The following is a 24,201-nucleotide window of genomic DNA, read 5'->3' as shown; positions in this document are numbered from 1 at the left end:
AAGTGTTATAGACATATAGTTTAATTACCTATGGCATGACAGGTTAGATGAAAATAATTTTAATTACTAGTTTAATAAAATTAAAGAAAAAATGTTCAGCTGGGGAAAAAAGCTGAACTGAAACAGGCATCCTTTATTCTGAATTGGGTTTATGTGTATATATGCTATGTCTGTATAGATAGGACTACATAGTGTCTAGGTAGGCACGTCCTTTTTTGCTTGTTGTGATTAATGTGAAACTTGATGCACAAAAACTACAAGGTCGCTTAGGAACCAAAGTAGCTGCAGGATCAGAGTCCCTGTCCCATACTCCGAAAAGCATCACATTAGCTGTGCATTTTACACTTAAAGATTGGATCATGTTCTAAGGAAACAGACACAGACCCTGAAGAAACGCAGTGCTTAGAAAGATTGTAGACAGGAAGTTAGCCGTTGAAAACCGCATTAAATAAGTTCATTCACAGCAAACATGATCAGAATCAAGTGACCAGTCCAGGCATAATTTGATAGGCAGATGTCCTGCCTGTAATTATCACCACTAGCACAGTGGTTGTGGTTAGTGACAGAAGCAAATAGAAGCATGCCGCAGCCCAGACGCCAGCAAACCAAGCAGTCAATACAAATAGCCGTCTCCCTGTCAATTATACAACAGAACTGATTTCAGAGTGAATTTTACTTGATGAAAGCCAAATCTAAGAGCGCTGCAAATTAAACAGGTTACGGCCTTACTTGTTCTTCAATAAACCGCCTTTGCTTAAAGAACTCCCAATCTTCTTTTAGCATTCTTTGTTTGGTTTTCAATGCCATCTAAAATGAAGTGTAAACCAAAATAAACATGCTTTTTCCTTTCTTCCTTATTTTCAACATCCCCCTTTACCATTCAAGGTAACGTTTTCCACCATTACTGTAACTTTAAACAGAAGAGAGGTAATATTTTCACCTAGAAGGGAATTATTCGCCTGTAACCCAAGGTGCAAACATGCCACAGTGTAAAGGGCTTGTTGAATGGCCAATCTGGTTTTGGTTTTCCACCTCTTCTTAACAGAAAATTTGTTGCATGTGCACATCTTAATTGTACGTTAATTATAAACATTTAATGATCTACTAAATAGGTTACACAATATAAATGAATAATATTCAACTGTCTGTATACCTATTTGGAAATTGCCAGCTCTTGGTTATAATTTAAGCATGTGCAATGCAAGCCCCTTGCCGTATCCCGGTGCTTACACAGCGTATGAATGAAGGGTCTCTCATTCAACCAAACTGCAGCACACGTATAACTTTAGTTTGTTACAAAGACTACCAGCAAATCCCATAAACTCCACTTGATAAAAAGATCAACATAACTTATAGGAAACAAGCTGAACTGAAACAGGCATCTGTGTTTCTGTATATACATGCTACGAATATATAGATATGTCTGGCTCGTGTCTAGGTGGACATTTTTTTTAATGCATATTGTGTCTCTCTTCCCCATGTTGAACTGGCAAACCACTAATCATATCAAAAGGACCTACCCTACAAATGTACCTGACAAAGTACCTAGGGCAAGATAAGCTGTGCATCAACCAAAGAGGTTTAGTGAGGAAGTAGTCTCAGCAATGCAATATAAATAATGTTTAAAAACAAACCAAAAAAAAAAGGGAGGGGGGGAGGAGAGGAAGGGGGAGAGATATATCAAATTAACAAAAATAACCGGAAAGGCTATATACAACGCATTAAAATGATAAACAAAAATATTTAATCATGTTACAAAAAAATATGGCCATGGTGGAAAACCACAAACCTGCTTTGAGGGCACATTTTTGGCATTCTGCTCATTATAGAGGACAGTATTGATCAGTCATTGTTACCACAAAGTGTTTTTTTTGTCACTTACCTGCTCATCTACATAATTATCAATTCTCTTCTGACATTCCAACCATTCTTCAGAAATTTGGCCCATTTCCTGTTCAAGTTGATGATACCTTTGAAGCAAGGTACTATACATATCTTCACTATAGGAGTCATGGGATGCCGTTCCAAGCCTACAAGGCAATTGAAACACTTTAGTCACTTATTTTTCAAACAATCTGCTGACATAAATACTGATTAAAATATTAGTATACGTTCCACTAACAGAAATGTAGTTTTGTTGTGAATTCCATAGTGTGTGTGTGTATATATATATATATATATATATATATCTTGCTTGGTTCAAATGGCGATTAAAACCCTTATCATCTGTAAAGATCTTGCGTTGTTTTGTGAAGATATTTATAACCTGCTTGAAAAGGCTAATCTCTCCCTGCAGTGACATTTGCTGCGGCCTTACATTCTTCAGGAGATCATTTTCCAACAAACTTCCGTCTACAGAACTCAGCATGAAAGCAAGAGAAAATCTCTACATTGTAACAAACCACACAGGTATGTTATAAAGTATTCCATGAAAACCTATCTCTAACTATCAAGCTGAACAGATAATGTAATGGAGGGGAAAAAAAAAACACCAAAAACACACAACTGTACAAACTTAAAGAGGTACTTGATCTAAACAGCTATCCATCCAATCACTACCACTTCACTTCCTCTGACGGTCCTAGTCTTCAATCAGGAAGTCTCAGAACATGCACCAGTAATAGGCTAACCCTCCTAGCATATCAGTATCTCCCCACTTGGAAAAGTGAATCATATAGATAAGGAGTTAAAGAAATGGATAAGCGTTAAAGTGTAACTAGTCAGAAAAATAACGCTAAACAGAACAAAGGATATAATCTTATCTTGACTCACTCACTCACTCTTAATATGCAGGTGGGAAGCACCAGATCTTCCAACATAAATATAAAAAAATATTTATATTTTGTTTATTCACAATTAGAAACAGTCACAAAAGCAGCATTTGTAGACACAGAGAAAGTAGACTGAAAGTCCGCGTGTTAATACTATAAAGGGGCAAACTATTCTATTAGCAGTTACTATTATTCTTCATAGATTGTTAGCTCGTTTGAGCAGGGCTTTCTTCACCTCTTGTCTGTTACATGCTGTATGTTAATTACTTGTCAAATAATCCCATTTTATAAATGTAAAATGCTGCGGAGTATGCTGGTGCTATATAAATACTAATAATATTAAACGGACACTATAGTCACCAGAACTACCAGACTTAAATGGTAAAAAAGGCAGCCAAGGAACACCCCTTCAGACAGCCAATAGATGTGCTTCCATGGGTTAGTGCTGCACAGTGTGCAGCAAGGAAGAGGAGTCAGCACCGGCAGACCCGCGCATCGCTGGAAATAAGGGAAGATTTTTCTATAATTAAGGGGGGCTAGATAGTATATTTTACACAATAGGGTGAGGAATACACGTTTGTGTTCATGACCCCATAGTGTTCCTTTAAAGTGCACTGTGCACTGATCTCTGCTTGGCTTGAAAGGATGTACCAAACTGATTACTTGCACCATCTCGTGATTGTTCATATAGCTGCTCTGCATTCATGAATGCCAAGAAACAGGAAGGTAAAGAATAAGGTGGCTGTATGCTTGCAACTCTGACAGTATATATTTTTACAGAGCACCAACATACATTGCAATGCTGTACTATGGACATATAAAACAAACACGATAAAGCCACAATAAAGAGAAACAAAAAGTGAGAAATACTCATGCTCAACTAAGTTTAATATCTAACTGACATCAAGCGAATATGATACCAATTACTCTCATAAAAGTAAAAAAAAGCACAATACCCATCATTAACAGTCTTAGGTGGAAACAGACTTAAATGAACACATCACTGTACAAATAACAAAGAAAAAAAAAATCCCTATTTAGTAGATATAACCAATTTGAAAACATGCATTTATGCATTATTTTACATTGTGGATATAGCTAAAAACAGCTTTTAAAAACCGATTTCTTGCCTGCAGCCTTTACAAGTCCTCCCTTTCTAACCTCGCCAAGACTTTGTCGCTGTCCAATCACAGACTTCCCAATGCGGCTCAATGAGAAGACTTTGCAAGGTAGGTGCACTGGGAAATTTCTGCCTCTTGAGTTAATTGGAAGTAACAGGACCAGTTGTCTCATTTAACAAGATTTAATTAGAAATGTGCCACTTTCTAGTGAAATCTGCAATTTTATTTTAAATTAGAGGACACATTCTTCACATGCACTTCACGTTTTTGGAATGTTCCTTTAAGTAAGAAAAATCAAATGCAGGGAATTAGAAGACGACGCAAAAGACAGAAACCTGTATTGCAGTTCATGGATAAACTGCGTAATTTAGGAATAAAAGATTTTTGGGAAATACTTGGCATCAAAGGAATCGTAGCCCACACATTTTCTGGCTGGCAGTCACTTAGATTTAGATGATTTAATTACGATATCCATGAGAGATTGAAGAAAACCAAAAGCTCAGCCAAAACGCAGAAAGTGTTACAATTCTCAAAACTCGAAAAAGGGGTTCTTCCCATTAAAATACAATGCAGACCGGCCTCCCCCTTGCCTTACCTTAACTGTGAAACCAGGGCTGGCAAACTGTTCTGTAGCAGCGGTTCAGAAAATACCAGATTCTCAAACAGGTGCTTGTTGTGCAATTCCCAAGTGACCTGGAATTTCTTTAAATGTTCATTTTCCTACAATTTACAAATAAACAAAAAAAAAAGTCAATAAACCACTGCAAGTAAGATATCACTGCCCCGCCAAAAAAAAAAAAGTAATAAATAGAATGCAATAAAACGCAAATTAAGAAGGAAATACATATTCCTACCAGGGTGATGAGAAAAGTGCCAATTGTGCATGCTGCTTGGCATAGAGCACTGTATTCTTCAAGCAGCAAGGAGATGAACTGATGGGCTTGCGGAGGACCCTGTATACTGGAGGTCACCTTAAAACCCAGGGATAAATGCTTGAGCAGGCGAACTTTCATTTCCAGTACATACTCCCGCGCCTGCTGCTCCAAGCGTTGATATAGCTGGTAAGGATCTCTTTCACACAACCTACACGGGCATAAAATATATATATCTCCCACTCTATAAATGTTTACATAAATACACATTCAAAAAATTACACACACAAACGCGAACAAGCAGGGAGAGATATGGGAGGGGGGAGATATAAACCTGGATAATTGTAAGAAGAGTAAGAAAGGAAAACATAATGAAATGGTAAAACATTCAGCAAGTTGGTCACAGTGGCGTGGTTAATACTGGAGTCAAAATGCACTCACTCAAGCACACTCTGATATTAGTTGCATCAGCAAATAAAAGCTACAAAAGAAAGAAAACCACATAAAAATAACTTTGGCAAAGTGTACCTATCAACTAAATCTTTCATTCCATCCTTTTCTGGCACTAGAGATTGGTCCTGGTCATCTGCCAAAGGGGTACCCGCTTGACGGTATATGCAGCGAATCATGTACCGAACATCCGACCAATAGTTTTGGAGCTGCTGGGATTCCCGTTCAGTCTCTGCTGAAATCTCCCTGTGGATAACAAGGGAAAGAAAACAAAACAAATCAAATATGTAACTGTTGAAAATCTGTTATTGGAAACTCTACAAAATGCGTGATCAGGACTATGCAAATGTCTACAGAGGTACGGATATTTAGCTGCATTTCTATGACGAAATGCTGATTGGCACAGCTCAGCATTTTGCACAATAGCCTTCCAATGCTTTCCTACATGAAAGCACTGGATTGGCTGAGATCCTGACTGATGATCTCAGCCACAAAGGTGGAGCCAGGCGGGGTGAAACCGGTGCGGTGTGAGTAAACCATAATCCTGCATTCCAGGACTATAGCGCAAGGAATATTTTTGTGTTCCTGACACGCTAGTGTTCCCTTAAGCAAGATTCATCACATTTTACTGCATGTCTGGCAGACGTGCAATCTCTCATGTGAGATAAAAACACACACCAGTAATACGCTAATATGAATTATATCATTAAAGGAACACAGTAGGCACCCAGACCACTTCAGCTAATTGAAATAGTCTAGGTGCTGTGACCCTTTTGCACTTCGTGCAGCAATCTAAAACATTGCCGTTCCAGAGAACTGTAATGTTTACATTGCAGCTCTAAGTCTGCCCCCAGTGACTGTCTTTTGGTCCGTTATCCGACGCTAGATGTCTTTACAGAGCTCCAGCAGCAGTTTTTCCCCATAGGAAAGCATTAAATAATGCTTTCCTATGGGGAGGTCTAAAGCGCGTGCGCGACCATTGCCGCCCATGAGCATTAGAACTCCCCACTGGCTGACGTCGGCAGGGGAGGAGCGTGGGCGGAGCCAGACCCAGCACCAAGGGACATTGGCACTGGATTCATATATAGTGCCAGGAAAATGGCTGTGTTTTCCAGGCACTATAGGATCCCTTTAAACTTTAATTGCAGAAACTGAACCATATTTTTCTTCATAAGAAGAATAATATTTAATGCATAATATCTACCATACAATAAGTTTATTAAGAGCATGTAAGAATTCAAAAACAGCCAGAACAAAGCGAAAGTAAAAAAATAAAAAAGAAGAAGAGGGACTTCCTGGTTTGAAAGGACCTTTGGTCCGTTATCTGACGCTGGATGTCATTATATGACATCCGGTTAACAAGCATATGTTCTACTCCTTTAAATTATATATTTTTTGGGTAACATGGAACTGATGATGGCTTGTATTGTTTGCCATTTGCTTCGGTACATAAGGAAAGGCATTTGTAAAACAATATGTATTACTGATTTACAAGAGGTATTTATGAGAGTGTTGCTCTATTAAACTTTAAGGCATTTAAACATTTTCTGGCGACCACAATTTTGTTATTTAACATGTATTTTTGTTTTGTTTTTGTATTATAGTGTATGATGTGACCATTGTTTTGTATATATTTTTTATTTGATAAAACTCCAAAAATATATATTCGGGGGGGGGGAAATGTCATCAAGGACACAGACATTTAACAAAACAGGAAATGTACTGGAATAGAAACATTCTGAGCACCCACATCTGAATATTTTAAGGCTTTTCAAGGTGCCTAACACCGTGTTACAGAGTGGAATATACACTTGTCAAAAAAAGATAGGAAAATTAGAGGTCTGGTAAGGTATACAGTGGATATCTTACAGGGAGTCTATTAGGGATCGACCGATATTGTTTTTTTTTGGTTTTTTTTAAAAGCCGATACAGATACCGATAATTTGTGAACTTTCAGGCCGATAACTGATAACTTGCCGATATTCTGTACATTTACCATTTTGAAAAAATAAACTATTTCTAAAGGTAAATGCACAAAATATACATGCCACATGTAGTGGATGCAGTGTGTTTAGACAGGGGAGCTGTGTGTGTAGTGTGTGGGTGTACAGAATGCGCTGTGTGTGTGTGTGTAGTGTGTGGGTGTACAGAATGCGCTGTGTGTGTGTGTGTGTAGTGCGTGGGTGTACAGAATGCGCTGTGTGTGTGTGTGTAGTGCGTGGGTGTACAGAATGCGCTGTGTGTGTGTGTGTGTGTGTAGTGCGTGGGTGTACAGAATGCGCTGTGTGTGTGTGTAGTGCGTGGGTGTACAGAATGCGCTGTGTGTGTAGTGTGTGGGTGTAGAGAATGCGCTGTGTGTGGGTGTAGAGAATGCGCTGTGTGTGTGTGTAGTGTGTGGGTGTAGAGAATGCGCTGTGTGTGTAGTGTGTGGGTGTAGAGAATGCGCTGTGTGTGTGTAGTGTGTGGGTGTAGAGAATGCGCTGTGTGTGTGTAGTGTGTGGGTGTAGAGAATGCGCTGTGTGTGTGTGTAGTGTGTGGGTGTACAGAATGCGCTGTGTGTGTGTAGTGTGTGGGTGTACAGAATGCGCTGTGTGTGTGTAGTGTGTGGGTGTACAGAATGCGCTGTGTGTGTGTAGTGTGTGGGTGTAGAGAATGCGCTGTGTGTGTAGTGTGTGGGTGTAGAGAATGCGCTGTGTGTGTGTAGTGTGTGGGTGTAGAGAATGCGCTGTGTGTGTGTAGTGTGTGGGTGTACAGAATGCGCTGTGTGTGTGTAGTGTGTGGGTGTACAGAATGCGCTGTGTGTGTAGTGTGTGGGTGTACAGAATGCGCTGTGTGTGTAGTGTGTGGGTGTACAGAATGCGCAGTGTGTGTGTGTGTGTGTAGTGCGTGGGTGTACAGAATGCGCTGTGTGTGTAGTGTGTGGGTGTAGAGAATGCGCTGTGTGTGGGTGTAGTGTGTGGGTGTAGAGAATGCGCTGTGTGTGTGTGTAGTGTGTGGGTGTAGAGAATGCGCTGTGTGTGTAGTGTGTGGGTGTAGAGAATGCGCTGTGTGTGTGTAGTGTGTGGGTGTAGAGAATTCGCTCTGTGTGTGTAGTGTGTGGGTGTACAGAATGCGCTGTGTGTGTGTGTGTAGTGTGTGGGTGTACAGAATGCGCTGTGTGTGTGTGTGTAGTGTGTGGGTGTACAGAATGCGCTGTGTGTGTGTGTAGTGTGTGGGTGTACAGAATGCGCTGTGTGTGTGTGTGTAGTGTGTGGGTGTACAGAATGCGCTGTGTGTAGTGTGTGGGTGTACAGAATGCGCTGTGTGTGTGTAGTGTGTGTGTGTGTGTGTGTGTGTAGTGTGTGGGTGTACAGAATGCGGTGTGTGTGTGTGTGTGTAGTGTGTGGGTGTACAGAATGCGCTGTGTGTAGTGTGTGGGTGTACAGAATGTGGTGTGTGTGTAGTGTGTGGGTGTACAGAATGTGGTGTGTGTGTAGTGTGTGGGTGTACAGAATGCGCTGTGTGTGTGTGTAGGTGTACAGAATGCGCTGTGTGTGTGTGTGTGTGTAGTGCGTGGGTGTACAGAATGCGCTGTGTGTGTGTACAGAATGCGCTGTGTGTGTGTGTGTGTGTAGTGCGTGGGTGTACAGAATGCGCTGTGTGTGTAGTGCGTGGGTGTACAGAATGCGCTGTGTGTGTAGTGCGTGGGTGTAGAGAATGCGCTGTGTGTGTAGTGTGTGGGTGTAGAGAATGCGCTGTGTGTGTAGTGTGTGGGTGTAGAGAATGCGCTGTGTGTGTAGTGTGTGGGTGTAGAGAATGCGCTGTGTGTGGGTGTGTGTAGTGTGTGGGTGTAGAGAATGCGCTGTGTGTGTAGTGTGTGGGTGTAGAGAATGCGCTGTGTGGGTGTGTGTAGTGTGTGGGTGTAGAGAATGCGCTGTGTGTGGGTGTGTGTAGTGTGTGGGTGTAGAGAATGCGCTGTGTGTGTGTGTAGTGTGTGGGTGTACAGAATGCGCTGTGTGTGTGTGTAGTGTGTGGGTGTACAGAATGCGCTGTGTGTGTAGTGTGTGGGTGTACAGAATGCGCTGTGTGTGTGTGTGTGTAGTGCGTGGGTGTACAGAATGCGCTGTGTGTGTGTGTAGTGCGTGGGTGTACAGAATGCGCTGTGTGTGTGTGTAGTGCGTGGGTGTACAGAATGCGCTGTGTGTGTGTGTGTGTGTGTGTAGTGCGTGGGTGTACAGAATGCGCTGTGTGTGTGTGTGTGTGTGTGTGTGTAGTGCGTGGGTGTACAGAATGCGCTGTGTGTGTGTGTGTAGTGCGTGGGTGTACAGAATGCGCTGTGTGTGTAGTGCGTGGGTGTACAGAATGCGCTGTGTGTGTGTAGTGCGTGGGTGTACAGAATGCGCTGTGTGTGTGTAGTGCGTGGGTGTAGAGAATGCGCTGTGTGTGGGTGTAGAGAATGCGCTGTGTGTGGGTGTAGAGAATGCGCTGTGTGTGGGTGTAGTGCGTGGGTGTAGAGAATGCGCTGTGTGTGGGTGTAGTGCGTGGGTGTAGAGAATGCGCTGTGTGTGGGTGTAGTGCGTGGGTGTAGAGAATGCGCTGTGTGTGGGTGTAGTGCGTGGGTGTAGAGAATGCGCTGTGTGTGGGTGTAGTGCGTGGGTGTAGAGAATGCGCTGTGTGTGGGTGTAGAGAATGCGCTGTGTGTGGGTGTAGAGAATGCGCTGTGTGTGGGTGTAGAGAATGCGCTGTGTGTGGGTGTAGTGCGTGGGTGTAGAGAATGCGCTGTGTGTGGGTGTAGAGAATGCGCTGTGTGTGGGTGTAGAGAATGCGCTGTGTGTGGGTGTAGAGAATGCGCTGTGTGTGGGTGTAGTGCATGGGTGTAGAGAATGCGCTGTGTGTGGGTGTAGTGCGTGGGTGTAGAGAATGCGCTGTGTGTGGGTGTAGTGCGTGGGTGTAGAGAATGCGCTGTGTGTGGGTGTAGTGCGTGGGTGTAGAGAATGCGCTGTGTGTGGGTGTAGTGCGTGGGTGTAGAGAATGCGCTGTGTGTGGGTGTAGTGCGTGGGTGTAGAGAATGCGCTGTGTGTGTAGTGTGTGGGTGTACAGAATGCGCTGTGTATGTAGTGTGTGGGTGTACAGAATGCGCTGTGTGTGTGTAGTGTGGGTGTACAGAATGCGCTGTGTGTGTGTAGTGTGTGGGTGTACAGAATGCGCTGTGTGTGTAGTGTGTGGGTGTACAGAATGCGCTGTGTGTGTAGTGCGTGGGTGTACAGAATGCGCTGTGTGTGTGTGTAGTGCGTGGGTGTACAGAATGCGCTGTGTGTGTGTGTGTGTGTGTGTGTAGTGCGTGGGTGTACAGAATGCTCTGTGTGTGTAGTGCGTGGGTGTACAGAATGCGCTGTGTGTGTGTAGTGCGTGGGTGTACAGAATGCGCTGTGTGTGTGTGTAGTGCGTGGGTGTACAGAATGCGCTGTGTGTGTGTGTAGTGCGTGGGTGTACAGAATGCGCTGTGTGTGTGTGTAGTGCGTGGGTGTACAGAATGCGCTGTGTGTGTGTGTAGTGCGTGGGTGTACAGAATGCGCTGTGTGTGTGTGTAGTGCGTGGGTGTACAGAATGCGCTGTGTGTGTGTAGTGCGTGGGTGTACAGAATGCGCTGTGTGTGTGTAGTGCGTGGGTGTACAGAATGCGCTGTGTGTGTAGTGCGTGGGTGTACAGAATGCGCTGTGTGTGGGTGTAGTGCGTGGGTGTAGAGAATGCGCTGTGTGTGGGTGTAGTGTGTAGTGTGTGGGTGTAGAGAATGCGCTGTGTGTGGGTGTAGTGTGTAGTGCGTGGGTGTACAGAATGCGCTGTGTGTGTGTAGTGCGTGGGTGTACAGAATGCGCTGTGTGTGTGTAGTGCGTGGGTGTACAGAATGCGCTGTGTGTGTGTAGTGCGTGGGTGTACAGAATGCGCTGTGTGTGTGTGTAGTGCGTGGGTGTACAGAATGCGCTGTGTGTGTAGTGCGTGGGTGTACAGAATGCGCTGTGTGTGTGTAGTGCGTGGGTGTACAGAATGCGCTGTGTGTGTAGTGCGTGGGTGTACAGAATGCGCTGTGTGTGTAGTGCGTGGGTGTACAGAATGCGCTGTGTGTGTGTGTAGTGCGTGGGTGTACAGAATGCGCTGTGTGTGTGTGTAGTGCGTGGGTGTACAGAATGCGCTGTGTGTGTGTGTAGTGCGTGGGTGTACAGAATGCGCTGTGTGTGTGTGTGTAGTGCGTGGGTGTACAGAATGCGCTGTGTGTGTGTAGTGCGTGGGTGTAGAGAATGCGCTGTGTGTGTGTAGTGCGTGGGTGTAGAGAATGCGCTGTGTGTGGGTGTAGAGAATGCGCTGTGTGTGGGTGTAGAGAATGCGCTGTGTGTGGGTGTAGTGCGTGGGTGTAGAGAATGCGCTGTGTGTGGGTGTAGAGAATGCGCTGTGTGTGGGTGTAGAGAATGCGCTGTGTGTGGGTGTAGAGAATGCGCTGTGTGTGGGTGTAGTGCATGGGTGTAGTGCGTGGGTGTAGAGAATGCGCTGTGTGTGGGTGTAGTGCGTGGGTGTAGAGAATGCGCTGTGTGTGGGTGTAGAGAATGCGCTGTGTGTGGGTGTAGTGCGTGGGTGTAGAGAATGCGCTGTGTGTGTAGTGTGTGGGTGTACAGAATGCGCTGTGTATGTAGTGTGTGGGTGTACAGAATGCGCTGTGTGTGTGTAGTGTGGGTGTACAGAATGCGCTGTGTGTGTGTAGTGTGTGGGTGTACAGAATGCGCTGTGTGTGTAGTGTGTGGGTGTACAGAATGCGCTGTGTGTGTAGTGCGTGGGTGTACAGAATGCGCTGTGTGTGTGTGTGTGTAGTGTGTGGGTGTACAGAATGCGCTGTGTGTGTGTGTGTAGTGCGTGGGTGTACAGAATGCGCTGTGTGTGTGTGTGTGTGTAGTGCGTGGGTGTACAGAATGCTCTGTGTGTGTAGTGCGTGGGTGTACAGAATGCGCTGTGTGTGTGTAGTGCGTGGGTGTACAGAATGCGCTGTGTGTGTGTGTAGTGCGTGGGTGTACAGAATGCGCTGTGTGTGTGTGTAGTGCGTGGGTGTACAGAATGCGCTGTGTGTGTGTAGTGCGTGGGTGTACAGAATGCGCTGTGTGTGTGTAGTGCGTGGGTGTACAGAATGCGCTGTGTGTGTAGTGCGTGGGTGTACAGAATGCGCTGTGTGTGTGTAGTGCGCGGGTGTACAGAATGCGCTGTGTGTGTAGTGCGTGGGTGTAGAGAATGCGCTGTGTGTGGGTGTAGTGCGTGGGTGTAGAGAATGCGCTGTGTGTGGGTGTAGTGTGTAGTGCGTGGGTGTACAGAATGCGCTGTGTGTGTGTAGTGTGTAGTGCGTGGGTGTACAGAATGCGCTGTGTGTGTGTAGTGCGTGGGTGTACAGAATGCGCTGTGTGTGTGTGTAGTGCGTGGGTGTACAGAATGCGCTGTGTGTGTGTAGTGCGTGGGTGTACAGAATGCGCTGTGTGTGTGTGTAGTGCGTGGGTGTACAGAATGCGCTGTGTGTGTAGTGCGTGGGTGTACAGAATGCGCTGTGTGTGTAGTGCGTGGGTGTACAGAATGCGCTGTGTGTGTGTAGTGCGTGGGTGTACAGAATGCGCTGTGTGTGTGTAGTGCGTGGGTGTACAGAATGCGCTGTGTGTGTAGTGCGTGGGTGTACAGAATGCGCTGTGTGTGTGTAGTGCGTGGGTGTACAGAATGCGCTGTGTGTGTGTGTAGTGCGTGGGTGTACAGAATGCGCTGTGTGTGTGTAGTGCGTGGGTGTACAGAATGCGCTGTGTGTGTGTGTAGTGCGTGGGTGTACAGAATGCGCTGTGTGTGTGTGTAGTGCGTGGGTGTACAGAATGCGCTGTGTGTGTGTAGTGCGTGGGTGTACAGAATGCGCTGTGTGTGTGTAGTGCGTGGGTGTACAGAATGTGCTGTGTGTGTGTAGTGCGTGGGTGTAGAGAATGCGCTGTGTGTGTGTAGTGCGTGGGTGTCCAGAATGCTCTGTGTGTGTAGTGCGTGGGTGTACAGAATGCTCTGTGTGTGTAGTGCGTGGGTGTACAGAATGCGCTGTGTGTGTAGTGCGTGGGTGTACAGAATGCGCTGTGTGTGTAGTGCGTGGGTGTAGAGAATGCGCTGTGTGTGTAGTGCGTGGGTGTAGAGAATGCGCTGTGTGTGGGTGTAGTGCGTGGGTGTAGAGAATGCGCTGTGTGTGGGTGTAGTGCGTGGGTGTAGAGAATGCGCTGTGTGTAGTGCGTGGGTGTAGAGAATGCGCTGTGTGTAGTGCGTGGGTGTACAGAATGCGCTGTGTGTGTAGTGTGTGGGTGTACAGAATGCGCTGTGTGTAGTGTTTGGGTGTACAGAATGCGCTGTGTGTGTAGTGTGTGGGTGTACAGAATGCGCTGTGTGTGTAGTGTTTGGGTGTACAGAATGCGCTGTGTGTGTAGTGTGTGGGTGTACAGAATGCGCTGTGTGTGTGTGGGTGTACAGAATGCGCTGTGTGTGTAGGTGTACAGAATGCGCTGTGTGTGTAGGTGTACAGAATGCGCTGTGTGTGTAGGTGTACAGAATGCGCTGTGTGTGTAGGTGTACAGAATGCGCTGTGTGTGTAGGTGTACAGAATGCGCTGTGTGTGTAGTGTGTGGGTGTACAGAATGCGCTGTGTGTAGTGTGTGGGTGTACAGAATGCGCTGTGTGTGTAGTGTGTGGGTGTACAGAATGCAGAGCTTGTGTAGTGTGTGGGTGTACAGAATGCAGAGCGTGTGTAGTGTGTGGGTGTACAGAATGCAGAGCGTGTGTAGTGTGTGGGTGTACAGAATGCAGAGCGTGTGTAGTGTGTGGGTGTACAGAATGCAGAGCGTGTGTAGTGTGTGGGTGTACAGAATGCAGAGCGTGTGTAGTGTGTGGGTGTACAGAATGCAGAGCGTGTGTAGTGTGTGGGTGTACAGAATGCAGAGCGTGTGTAGTGTGTGGGTGTACAGAATGCAGAGCGTGTGTAGTGTGTGGGTGTACAGAATGCAGAGCGTGTGTAGTGTGTGGGTGTACAGAATGCAGAGCGTGTGTAGTGTGTGGGTGTACAGAATGCGCTGTGTGTAGTGTGTGGGTGTACAGAATGCGCTGTGTGTGTAGTGTGTGGGTGTACAGAATGCGCTGTGTGTGTAGTGTGTGGGTGTACAGAATGCAGAGCGTGTGTAGTGTGTGGGTGTACAGAATGCAGAGCGTGTGTAGTGTGTGGGTGTATAGAATGCAGAGCGTGTGTAGTGTGTGGGTGTATAGAATGCAGAGCGTGTGTAGTGTGTGGGTGTATAGAATGCAGAGCGTGTGTAGTGTGTGGGTGTATAGAATGCAGAGCGTGTGTAGTGTGTGGGTGTATAGAATGCAGAGCGTGTGTAGTGTGTGGGTGTATAGAATGCAGAGCGTGTGTAGTGTGTGGGTGTATAGAATGCAGAGCGTGTGTAGTGTGTGGGTGTATAGAATGCAGAGCGTGTGTGTATAGTGTGTATAGAATGCAGAGCGTGTGTGTATAGTGTGTATAGAATGCAGAGCGTGTGTGTATAGTGTGTATAGAATGCAGAGCGTGTGTGTATAGTGTGTATAGAATGCAGTGTGTGTATAGTGTGTAGTGTGTATAGTGGGTATATAATGCAGTGTGTGTATAGTGGGTATATAATGCAGTGTGTGTATAGTGGGTATATAATGCAGTGTGTGTATAGTGGGTATATAATGCAGTGTGTGTATAGTGGGTATATAATGCAGTGTGTGTATAGTGGGTATATAATGCAGTGTGTGTATAGTGGGTATATAATGCAGAGTGTGTGTATAGTGGGTATATAATGCAGAGTGTGTGTAGTTTGTGCATATAATGAATGCAGTGTTTGTATAGTGTGTGCATATAATGAATGCAGTGTGTGTTTGTATAGTATGTGTATATAATGAATGCAGTGTGTGTGTGTATATAATGAATGCAGTGTGTGTTTGTATAGTGTGTGTTTGTGAAGGGATGTAATTTGTGTAAAATGGGCAGGAGGGGAGGCAATTTTTATTTTATTTGTATTTTTAATATTTATAGGTTTTTTTTATCTACAGTGTGTTTTTTTTATTTTAATATTTATGTTTTTATTTTTTGTCCCCCCCTCCCTGTTTGTTACCTGGCCAGGGAATGGGGCTGTGTCATTCCCGGGTGGTCCAGTGGTGTGTACTGAGCAGTGGGGTGGCCGGCAGCAATCTGTTACCTTCCCAGCAGCTCCCCAGTCTAACTCTCGCGGTCTGCTTGCCGCGCGGAGCATTGCCATGGTAACCCGTAGCAACACTCTGCGGCCGTGGGACTCGCAAGATTTGACAGGTGAGCTGCTGGAAAGGTAAGTAACAGCTTGCTGCCGGCCCCTCCAGGACCGCCGGTCTTGTAATGAGCCCGGCGGTCCTGGTATGTATTATCAGCAATATCGGTATCTATATTAGCCGATACTGATATTGCCGAAATTACCAAATATCGGCCGATAATATAGGTAAAACCGATAATCGGTCGATCCCTAGAGTCTATTATAGTGCTGCTAGAGGTCAGAGGAACTAACAATGCACATCCTCTGGCACTGAAAGGGTACAACACTATGGGAATAAAGGAGCAATTAATATGATTAAACCTCTTTATGTCAGAGGTAGACCATTAATCCCCTCACCACCACTAATGCGGAGAGTCGAAAAGGAACACTTCAAAGTGAACATACCACCCACTTTAACCCCCTCAGAGGATTCATTAAACAAACACCCTCTAGATCTATCTTAGCAGCATAGCCCTAAGGCATGCTACAATAGCAGTGGCTTCAACAATGAACAGGCTGTGATGTCTTAGCCAATCCCAGTCCTTTCAAAGGAGTAGGTCATATCCGCCATAGAGAAGTAGGTAAGCATTTATTTATAAAATATTTTACCAGGATGGATACATTGATATTTCTCTCATTTTCAAGTATGTCCTGGGTCCACAAAATATTTGATTGTTACAAGAGGATTAAATATAAAAAAATTAAAAAAAACACAATATACAAGCATGTGAGAAATCAAAGATGCAGCCCTGCCCACATATTATTTATAATGCGCCAACACATGCCATAGCGCTGAAAAGAGTTATAGAAACAGTTCATGCAAGATCCTGGTAAAATTAGTGATCAGTCCTGTATGAACGGATGAATGAGAATGCAGGCGTGTCGCTAAATGCACAATTATTTCTTCATTGATCCAACAAACCTCTACTATTTCCATACAAATACAGTTGTATGCCCACCTACAACTCCCATATAGGTTTTCCAAAATAATCTGTAGAAGATACTCCATTCAATAGGCAATAGTAGTATGCGCTGCGGTTGTTACAGTGCTTACATTGCCACTTTACTCCTAATAACACAGGTCTCTTGTTCTATAATAAATAGGCATTGGTTATATGTTAATAATACATGTTATGCCAGTTTGATAACATGAGAAGTGTGTTCTGGATAACAACCCTGCGAGGGCACTGTCAAACCTTCATTACAGACCCAGGATAAAACTCTGCCCATTACTGCACAACATTGGATATTTTATTTTTAAGTTCTGAAATTGAAAAAATGTCAAAGCTTTATTTAAATTAACAATAAATAATTATATCACATTATCATGACGTGTGTGTGTGTGTGTGTGCAATCACTTTGATTGTGTATCAATGTTGGTTTTTGGAAAATGCATAACATGTCACTGTGCACACAAACAAGAGGTGCGGAAGGCTTGCTCAAAATGAGTTTACAACCTAGAACAGGTCTTGACAAATACAGGGTGACAGAGAAAGGGAACAGCAACCAAGAATTTGCCTATGTGCAGATCAAGGTAAATATCAAGACTTCCCCTTGATTGGCACAAATAGGTTGCAAAGTGGTGGGCATTCAAGGGCAGCAAAGACATCTTTATAGAACACATTATCACACACCATCGTGACAGTGTTGGGAGGAAGTGATGTGCTGTCACATTATGCTTTATTCAAGATGCTCAAGGGAATCAAGGATAGCTGGGAAAACGGTCTCAGCTGAGTGTCTGCAGAGACAGCTTGGCCCCTCCATAGACATTAAAACTAGAGAAAGCTGCATCTCCAGACCGCTCTTTCCCAATTCACTGCCAGAGGAGGTGAGCAGAAGGATGCGGAGACAGAATAAAAACTGCTTTTTTTCCCTCTTTTGTAATGAACACACACAGATTGTTTACGCAAGCACAGACCTACACAGGTCTGTTAGAACATGTACTAATACTTTTGGTCTCCTGCCTTAGGCAAATTCTGTTGGAGCAGAAAAACAAACTATAAATATATTAAAACGCATAACAGTTACAGCATTAATCACATACAGGAATGACCTAACTACAAATGAAAGCCCAAGGAAAAAAAAAAAAATCCACCATGTGACAGAGGAGATTCAGTTAAAAGCAACCTTTAAAATACATTAATTTACATACCAAAGAAGTGATACTAAAAAAAACTTGCGTTATTTAAATATACATAGGAATGTTGCAGTGTGCAGGCAACTGTGTGTTGTATTCTGTACTTGGGCTGATTAATACTATGGCCATTGCTGGAGAGGGAGTTTGTGTGCAGGACATCATTTTGTGTATCTACTTTTGTATTATAAAGCCATGTGACAGAGCTTCCAACCACCCCATGTGTGACATTAAAGGAACACAAACCTGTATTCCTGACCATATAGTGTTAAACCCACCATTTAGGTGGCTTGCCCCCCCTCAAAAGGAATAAAAACACCTTATTTTCAGCACTGCGCATGTCCGCCGGTACTGGCCCCGCCCATGACCCACCTCCTTGATGACATCACAATTGCCTATTTCTAGCCATGGGGAAAGCATTGGATTGGCTAGAATCGGCAAGGAGGCAAGGAATCAATGCATCTCTATGAGGAAAATTCTGCGTCCCCATGCAGAGCGTGGAGACAATGAATGGCAGTGCTGCCTACAGTGCAGCACTACCCCAGGAAGCATCTCCAGTGGCCATCTGATGAGTGGCCACTTGGAGGTGTCCCTAAGGGCAATGTAAACACCGCCTTTTATCTGAAAAAGCAGTGTTTGCATGAAAATGCCTGAAGGGAACTACTATACTCACCAGAACAACTACATTAAGCTGTAGTTGTTCCGGTGACTAGAGTGTCCCTTTAAGTAGGGGTTCATAAGAACACCCCCCTCTGTCTCAGATTTTGTCTTTTAGCGGAGAGCAGCAAGGACAATTGCTTGACTCGGCAGGTGACAATTTAATGGTCATTGGACTAGAAAATCTCCATTTATGTAAATATGCATTGGAATTTGGGACAGGGTTAAATACCACAGAAATGTCTTACCTGCGCTCATTACATGCCTCACAACTGCATGCTACATCAGGAGGGCCGGAATTACTGAGTGCCACTGTAGACGGAACGCTCTGTGCGCCAACAAGCATTCTTCCTCCACCAACTGATTCCTGCTTAGATCCACTGTTTCCAGGTGGCATGTGCAAAAGGAAATCTTGACTCTAAAAACAAAAACATTAAATTAGTTGAGGATCTTACACAAAGAACAAGATAAAGAACACCAGTAAATAGATAAATAACAGTGGTCACTCGAGAGCAATTCAGGATTAAAAAATATAAAATAGCTCATACCACACTTTGCCCTAAAAGTTGCTAGGAGTTCTCATAGTCCCCGTTTAATGAATAATTACCCAACAATAAACCTTTAAAAGAGGACAATCATTAAATACAGTAAAAATATGAAACTAATTATGTGCTTAAATTTTGTATTGCTGTTCCTTAATTCAATAATCTGTTCAGAAAATCAGTAAAAAGCTACACATTTGAATGCATTGCAAACGTAATCAGCTTTAACTGTAAAATATTAGAAAACTACTTTTTTTAAATGTTTGTTTTAAAAAAAAACTCAAATTTGACGTTTAGTGACTAAAATAAAAATTCACAATACAGATAATGCTTTACTTGAACAAAAATATAACACGAGTCGCTTGGTTTGACAGATTCAGCAATACATATGCAGTGTCAGTAATGCTTAAAGTGTTACTCCCAACACCATGACTATCTCAGTATTTTGACGTGGTCATGGTGCCTAGAGTCTGTATATGCAACTTTTCGGAATGAATATCTGAATACACAGAGTTTAACCCCCTTTCCTGCTGGAGGTGTAACTCCAACTCCAGTTGTGTCATAAGGAACTAGAATTCCGTGCTGGCTATTGTCACTTGCATATCATGCAGTTATCATGCAGTGTGTCTCATTCATTGGCTGAGAATGGTCAGCTGATGCTCTCAACAGAAGACGGAAGCGCGCCAGGAGAGCAATAAGGTGGCAGTTTGCCAAGCACTGCTCCCTCGTAGCCTGACAGGGACCCAATTAAATGGGTAAACTGGGCTAGGCTACTACTAGCATAATACTAAGGTTTTCCCAGAGTTGCAAACCAAATTCTTTCATGATGGTCAACAAGACTACTCCCTGAATTTTACTTCATCTGTTCGAGAAAATAACGAATACAAAAAAAAATTAAAAAATAACCTGCAAACGCAAAGGAAGGAAAACTAAAGGATGTGGCCAGTAAGATAAGAATTTTTGAGAACTTAATGTAAAATACATGCTATGTCTCTACTAGACTGTTTACAATGACGTTATACACCTGGATACAGTTACAGATTTTCACTGCATTCGCCACCAAATTTCATGGCACATAGTGCACAAGCTACATGTGGCTCCATTCTGTGGTCTTCAGGTTAGACGTGCTCTGAGTTGTGACAAGCGATAAAACAAGAAGCTAAATATTTGCACAGAATTTTTTTTTAAAAGCAAAAAAAAAATATATATATATATATATATATATATATTTTTTTTTTTTTAATAAGGCAAAATAAAAAAATCAACATGTTGAATAACATCTGCCTCTCGTGTGCATATGGTAAAGATTTTCAGCAATGAAAAGCAGCTAACCCAGACGTTAGAGTGCATGCATTTGAGACACTAATAGCTAACAGGAATTTTCCTTCTATAATATGAATGAATACTTCAAACACCAGAATACAACTCACGGCAGTGTTTATGGTGCCATGCGTGCCCAGTTAGCCCTCACCTTTTTTTTCTTTAAATAAACTCTTCTTAATTGGCAGGGCACTGCTCCCCACCTCCACTACCAACGTCAGAGAACTGGACGTTTATAAGCAGGTTCCATTGGCTCTCCTGATAAGCCAGACAAAGCAACCCAATAACCGTAATGGGAGTTGCTACTTAGGAACTTCTGGTCCTCTGGGGGTTAGTAATGGAGGCAGGGAGCAGCACCCTGCAGACTGCAAGTAAGACTATCAAACTGTTCACAAATGTAGTGGTTTTGGTGTTTGAAGCATTCACTTAAGGATATTCTACAACAATAAGGAATTACCCTGCATTGACTACAGACGCATGTCGTGATTATGGTGCTTGGAGCATTACTTTATGGTTATTCTATCAAAATAAGGAATTAGCCTCCACTGGACAGGGAAGCATAGTTCAAAACTACACAGTAATCACAATTACAATACACATTTAACACAATAGTGCAAACAGGGCATGTAAACACAAATAAAATACAGTTGAGAACACATTTAGTCTGTGGCAAGGAGACTAATCACTGTGAAATCATGACCGCCACTCTAAATAATTCAGCAGCCTTTGCCACCTTAATCAAAATAACATGTCTTAAGTTTACATGTACACACACTGCTTGTGTTGAGATGTATTTGCATGTATATTGTGGTACATTTGTATAATAAATGTGATTGTTCCATTGTGTAGATGTGCACCTCAGTGCAGAGTATTTATGTTCTTTGCTGTGGTAGAAGTCTAAACCCGTGGTTCCCAAATACTATTTGGACCAAGGCATACCTCAAGGGCAGAAACCCCCATCCATATATTCTACTTTCTGTAATATGCAGCTTACAAGATATATACATACCTCTGGCCAAACTAACTTATTCATTAATTTAAAAAAAAAAAAAAAAAAAAAAAAACACAGTTAGGGGTCCATTTAAACTATTAGAGCACTGAAGTCACATGTGAGGCACACTAGAAACCATTCATCTTAATTTTTTTGAGTGGTTTACACCAAGCTACACATTTAAAATGTGATATGATCACCTTTAAAAGAATAAACTGAAAATAACCCTGTACATTAACAAAGCCACTCACAGTGAAGATATCCCCTTCTTCAGGATCCTCTCTCCTCTATGCCGACTATAGTGTTTTAAAGGAACACCAGTCACCTAAATTACTTTAGCTAAATAAAGCAGTTTTAGTGTATGGATCATTCCCCTGCAATTTCACTGCTCAATTCACTGCCATTTAGGAGTTAAATCACTTTGTTTCTGTTTATGCAGCCCTAGCCACACCTCCCCTGGCTATGACTGACAGAGCCTGCATGAATAAAAAAAAACTGGTTTCACTTTCAAACAGATGTAATTTACCTTAAATAATTGTATCTCAATCTCTAAATTGAACTTTAATCACATACAGGAGGCTCTTGCAGGGTCTAGCAAGCTATTAACATAGCAGGGGATAAGAAAATCTTAATTAAACAGAACTTGCAACAAAGAAAGCCTACATAGGGCTCTCTTTACAGGAAGTGTTTATTGAAGGCTGTGCAAGTCACATGCAGGGAGGTGTGACTAGTGTTCATAAACAAAGGGATTTAACTCCAAAATGGCAGAGGATTGAGCAGTGAGGCTGCAGGGGCATGTTCTATACACCAAAACTGCTTCATTAAGCTAAAGTTGTTCAGGTGACTATAGTGTCCCTTTAAAATGCATGGCCAGTGACACTTATCATGCACACAACACACATGGTAGAAACTTCGGATCATCAGGTCACCTAATAGTTCCCAATTATATAAGGCTTCACAAAATCACAATTTAAAATTAAAACAGGTCTACTGCAGTTTAAAAAAAAAAAAAAAAAAAAAAAAAAACTTGTTGCATTTCCCATGTATCCACCTATTTCAAAACAGTTAATGGATGGGATATCATCAATTTTGATGCTTCCCTAACAATTGCAAAAGCCGAATTATTAAGCCTTTAATTGTACAGAAGCTATGTAATTACTCTTGAATTTCATTGATAAATATTTACAATCTCATAAAACATTTCAGAATACTTTTAAAAGATAGCCCAGCTTGTTAAATGCAGACTCTAGTGCCTTTAAAAACCATGGGAGGGTGCCAATACTGATTTGTCACTGATAGTGTCACCCCAAGATCTTTGGTCTACACAGCCAATTCCAAAACTGTGGTCTGATATAAAAGCATTGGCTGCTCGGAGCAAGTTTTGACAAATGTATTCAAATTAGAACAATATTGTGCACATGAATTAATCTGGTGCCAGTCAAGGACACCTTTATTTACAGTTCCATACTAAAGAGTGTTTAAAGAATAAAATATAGAATTTAAATACAAAAAGCAGCATATAGTTGGCTCTAAGATTCTATGATTATCTACATGTTTTACATTCCAGAATGCACATGTTATGCCTAACCTGCCACCCAGATTACACTAAAGCTTGATTCTAAATTTCTGAGATTCACCCAAGTAACCTCTGTATTAATCCGAGATGACGCATGTTTAACTGGCTGCATATGTAAAGTATATGCTTGTGCCAACTTTTTTCGCCCTGTGTCCTTTTTAGACAGGACACAGGGCGAAGAACGCCCCTTTCTAAGACCAAGACCAAAGAGACAACAATATCGGAGAGGTCGATTCTAGAGAGAGACCAAATAGTAAACCTATCTAAATACACCCTTACCCCTACAGAATTCAATTTACTGAAGAAAGGTTTATCCTTTGTTCCAGTCCCTAGACTTGACAAATTCACATGGGTGAAGGATATTCACTTATTTGCCCGAAAATTATCACTTCATAAAACACATATTCAAAATGAGGAAAAGAAGGCGAAAGCACTGGGCCTTAACCTTAAGGATTACCAGCTTACTTTACTTCTAGCGGGACTCTTAGAAGAAAGTGATCCCCTTGAAAGATCACTATGTCCCCTTACAGACCTCTGTCGCAAAAGCGAATATTGTCCACGAATAGGAGACTCTAAATACATAGAGACTTTCCTAGAAATGGTCTGTAATGAAATTGAGGCCTTGTCTCCCATGAAACTTACGTCCAAACCCAACTCTAACCTCTCTGGTGTTGAATTAAAAGCTCTAAAAAAATCTCCAAGCAAAAGAGGAAATAACTATCAAACCCTCGGATAAAGGTGGAAATATAATTTTAGACACCTCTCATTATGTCACAATCACCAAAAATATTCTCTCAGATAGTACAACATACAAAGTATTAAAGACAGACCCAACAAAAGCATTCTTGTATAAATTGAAACTAATTCTACAAAGGGGCTTTGATGATAATTTAATATCTAAAAAAGAATATGATTTTATGCTCAACAATAACCCACGTATACCTACATTCTATAGTCTGCCCAAAATTCATAAAAAGTATCAACTTTTTTTTTTTTTTTTCAATGTTTCGTTTTTATTGAAATTTTGTTGCATTCAGATGTATAGGGGTACAGAATGAAGAAAGGGGGGGGGGACATGAATATGCAAGTTCGTATTATCTCATTGCACAGTACATATTAGACATTGATCTGAGTTAAACAAAGGAGACGACAGGTGTTGATTCATTCAGGTGGTACATGCAAAATACATACAGAATGCATACATATTACACATCGTCTATTAAGGACCATTCTCCAAGTTGTTTTCCTTCTGTAATCTATGTGCCTATTATTGCATAGAGTGCTGACTAATGTCCGCCTTGTGGACTGTGTGTGTTCGCCAGATTATATGCATATTCATAGGGTGGGGTGTAGGAGGGGAAATGGTGTTAGAGAAAGTAAACAGGGGGGTAACTTAGTAACCAGTGTTTATACATTACGGTACGAGAGTCTTGTACTAG

At 42.8% G+C, this 24,201-nt stretch overlaps 1 protein-coding gene across 3 annotated transcripts in view; it reads right to left on the bottom strand.

The window, feature by feature from the left end:
- The window catches only part of FAM193A (family with sequence similarity 193 member A), a 107,492-nt gene that overhangs the window by 25,542 nt on the left and 57,749 nt on the right, over window positions 1–24,201 (bottom strand). For 2 of the 3 annotated variants that reach the window (XM_063457685.1, XM_063457687.1), the window contains exons 4-9: window positions 18,582–18,751; window positions 5,293–5,460; window positions 4,747–4,975; window positions 4,488–4,612; window positions 1,883–2,030; window positions 730–807 (exon numbers count right to left, since the gene is read on the bottom strand). In XM_063457685.1, coding sequence (XP_063313755.1) covers window positions 730–807; window positions 1,883–2,030; window positions 4,488–4,612; window positions 4,747–4,975; window positions 5,293–5,460; window positions 18,582–18,751 — 918 coding nt within the window. The remainder of the gene's footprint in view (window positions 1–729; window positions 808–1,882; window positions 2,031–4,487; window positions 4,613–4,746; window positions 4,976–5,292; window positions 5,461–18,581; window positions 18,752–24,201) is intronic. The other variant, XM_063457686.1, reaches the window with a different exon arrangement.

The sequence above is a fragment of the Pelobates fuscus genome, chromosome 6 (genome assembly GCF_036172605.1).
Source record: "Pelobates fuscus isolate aPelFus1 chromosome 6, aPelFus1.pri, whole genome shotgun sequence".
NCBI lineage: Eukaryota > Metazoa > Chordata > Amphibia > Anura > Pelobatidae > Pelobates > Pelobates fuscus.
This window is presented reverse-complemented; position numbering and strand designations above follow the sequence as displayed.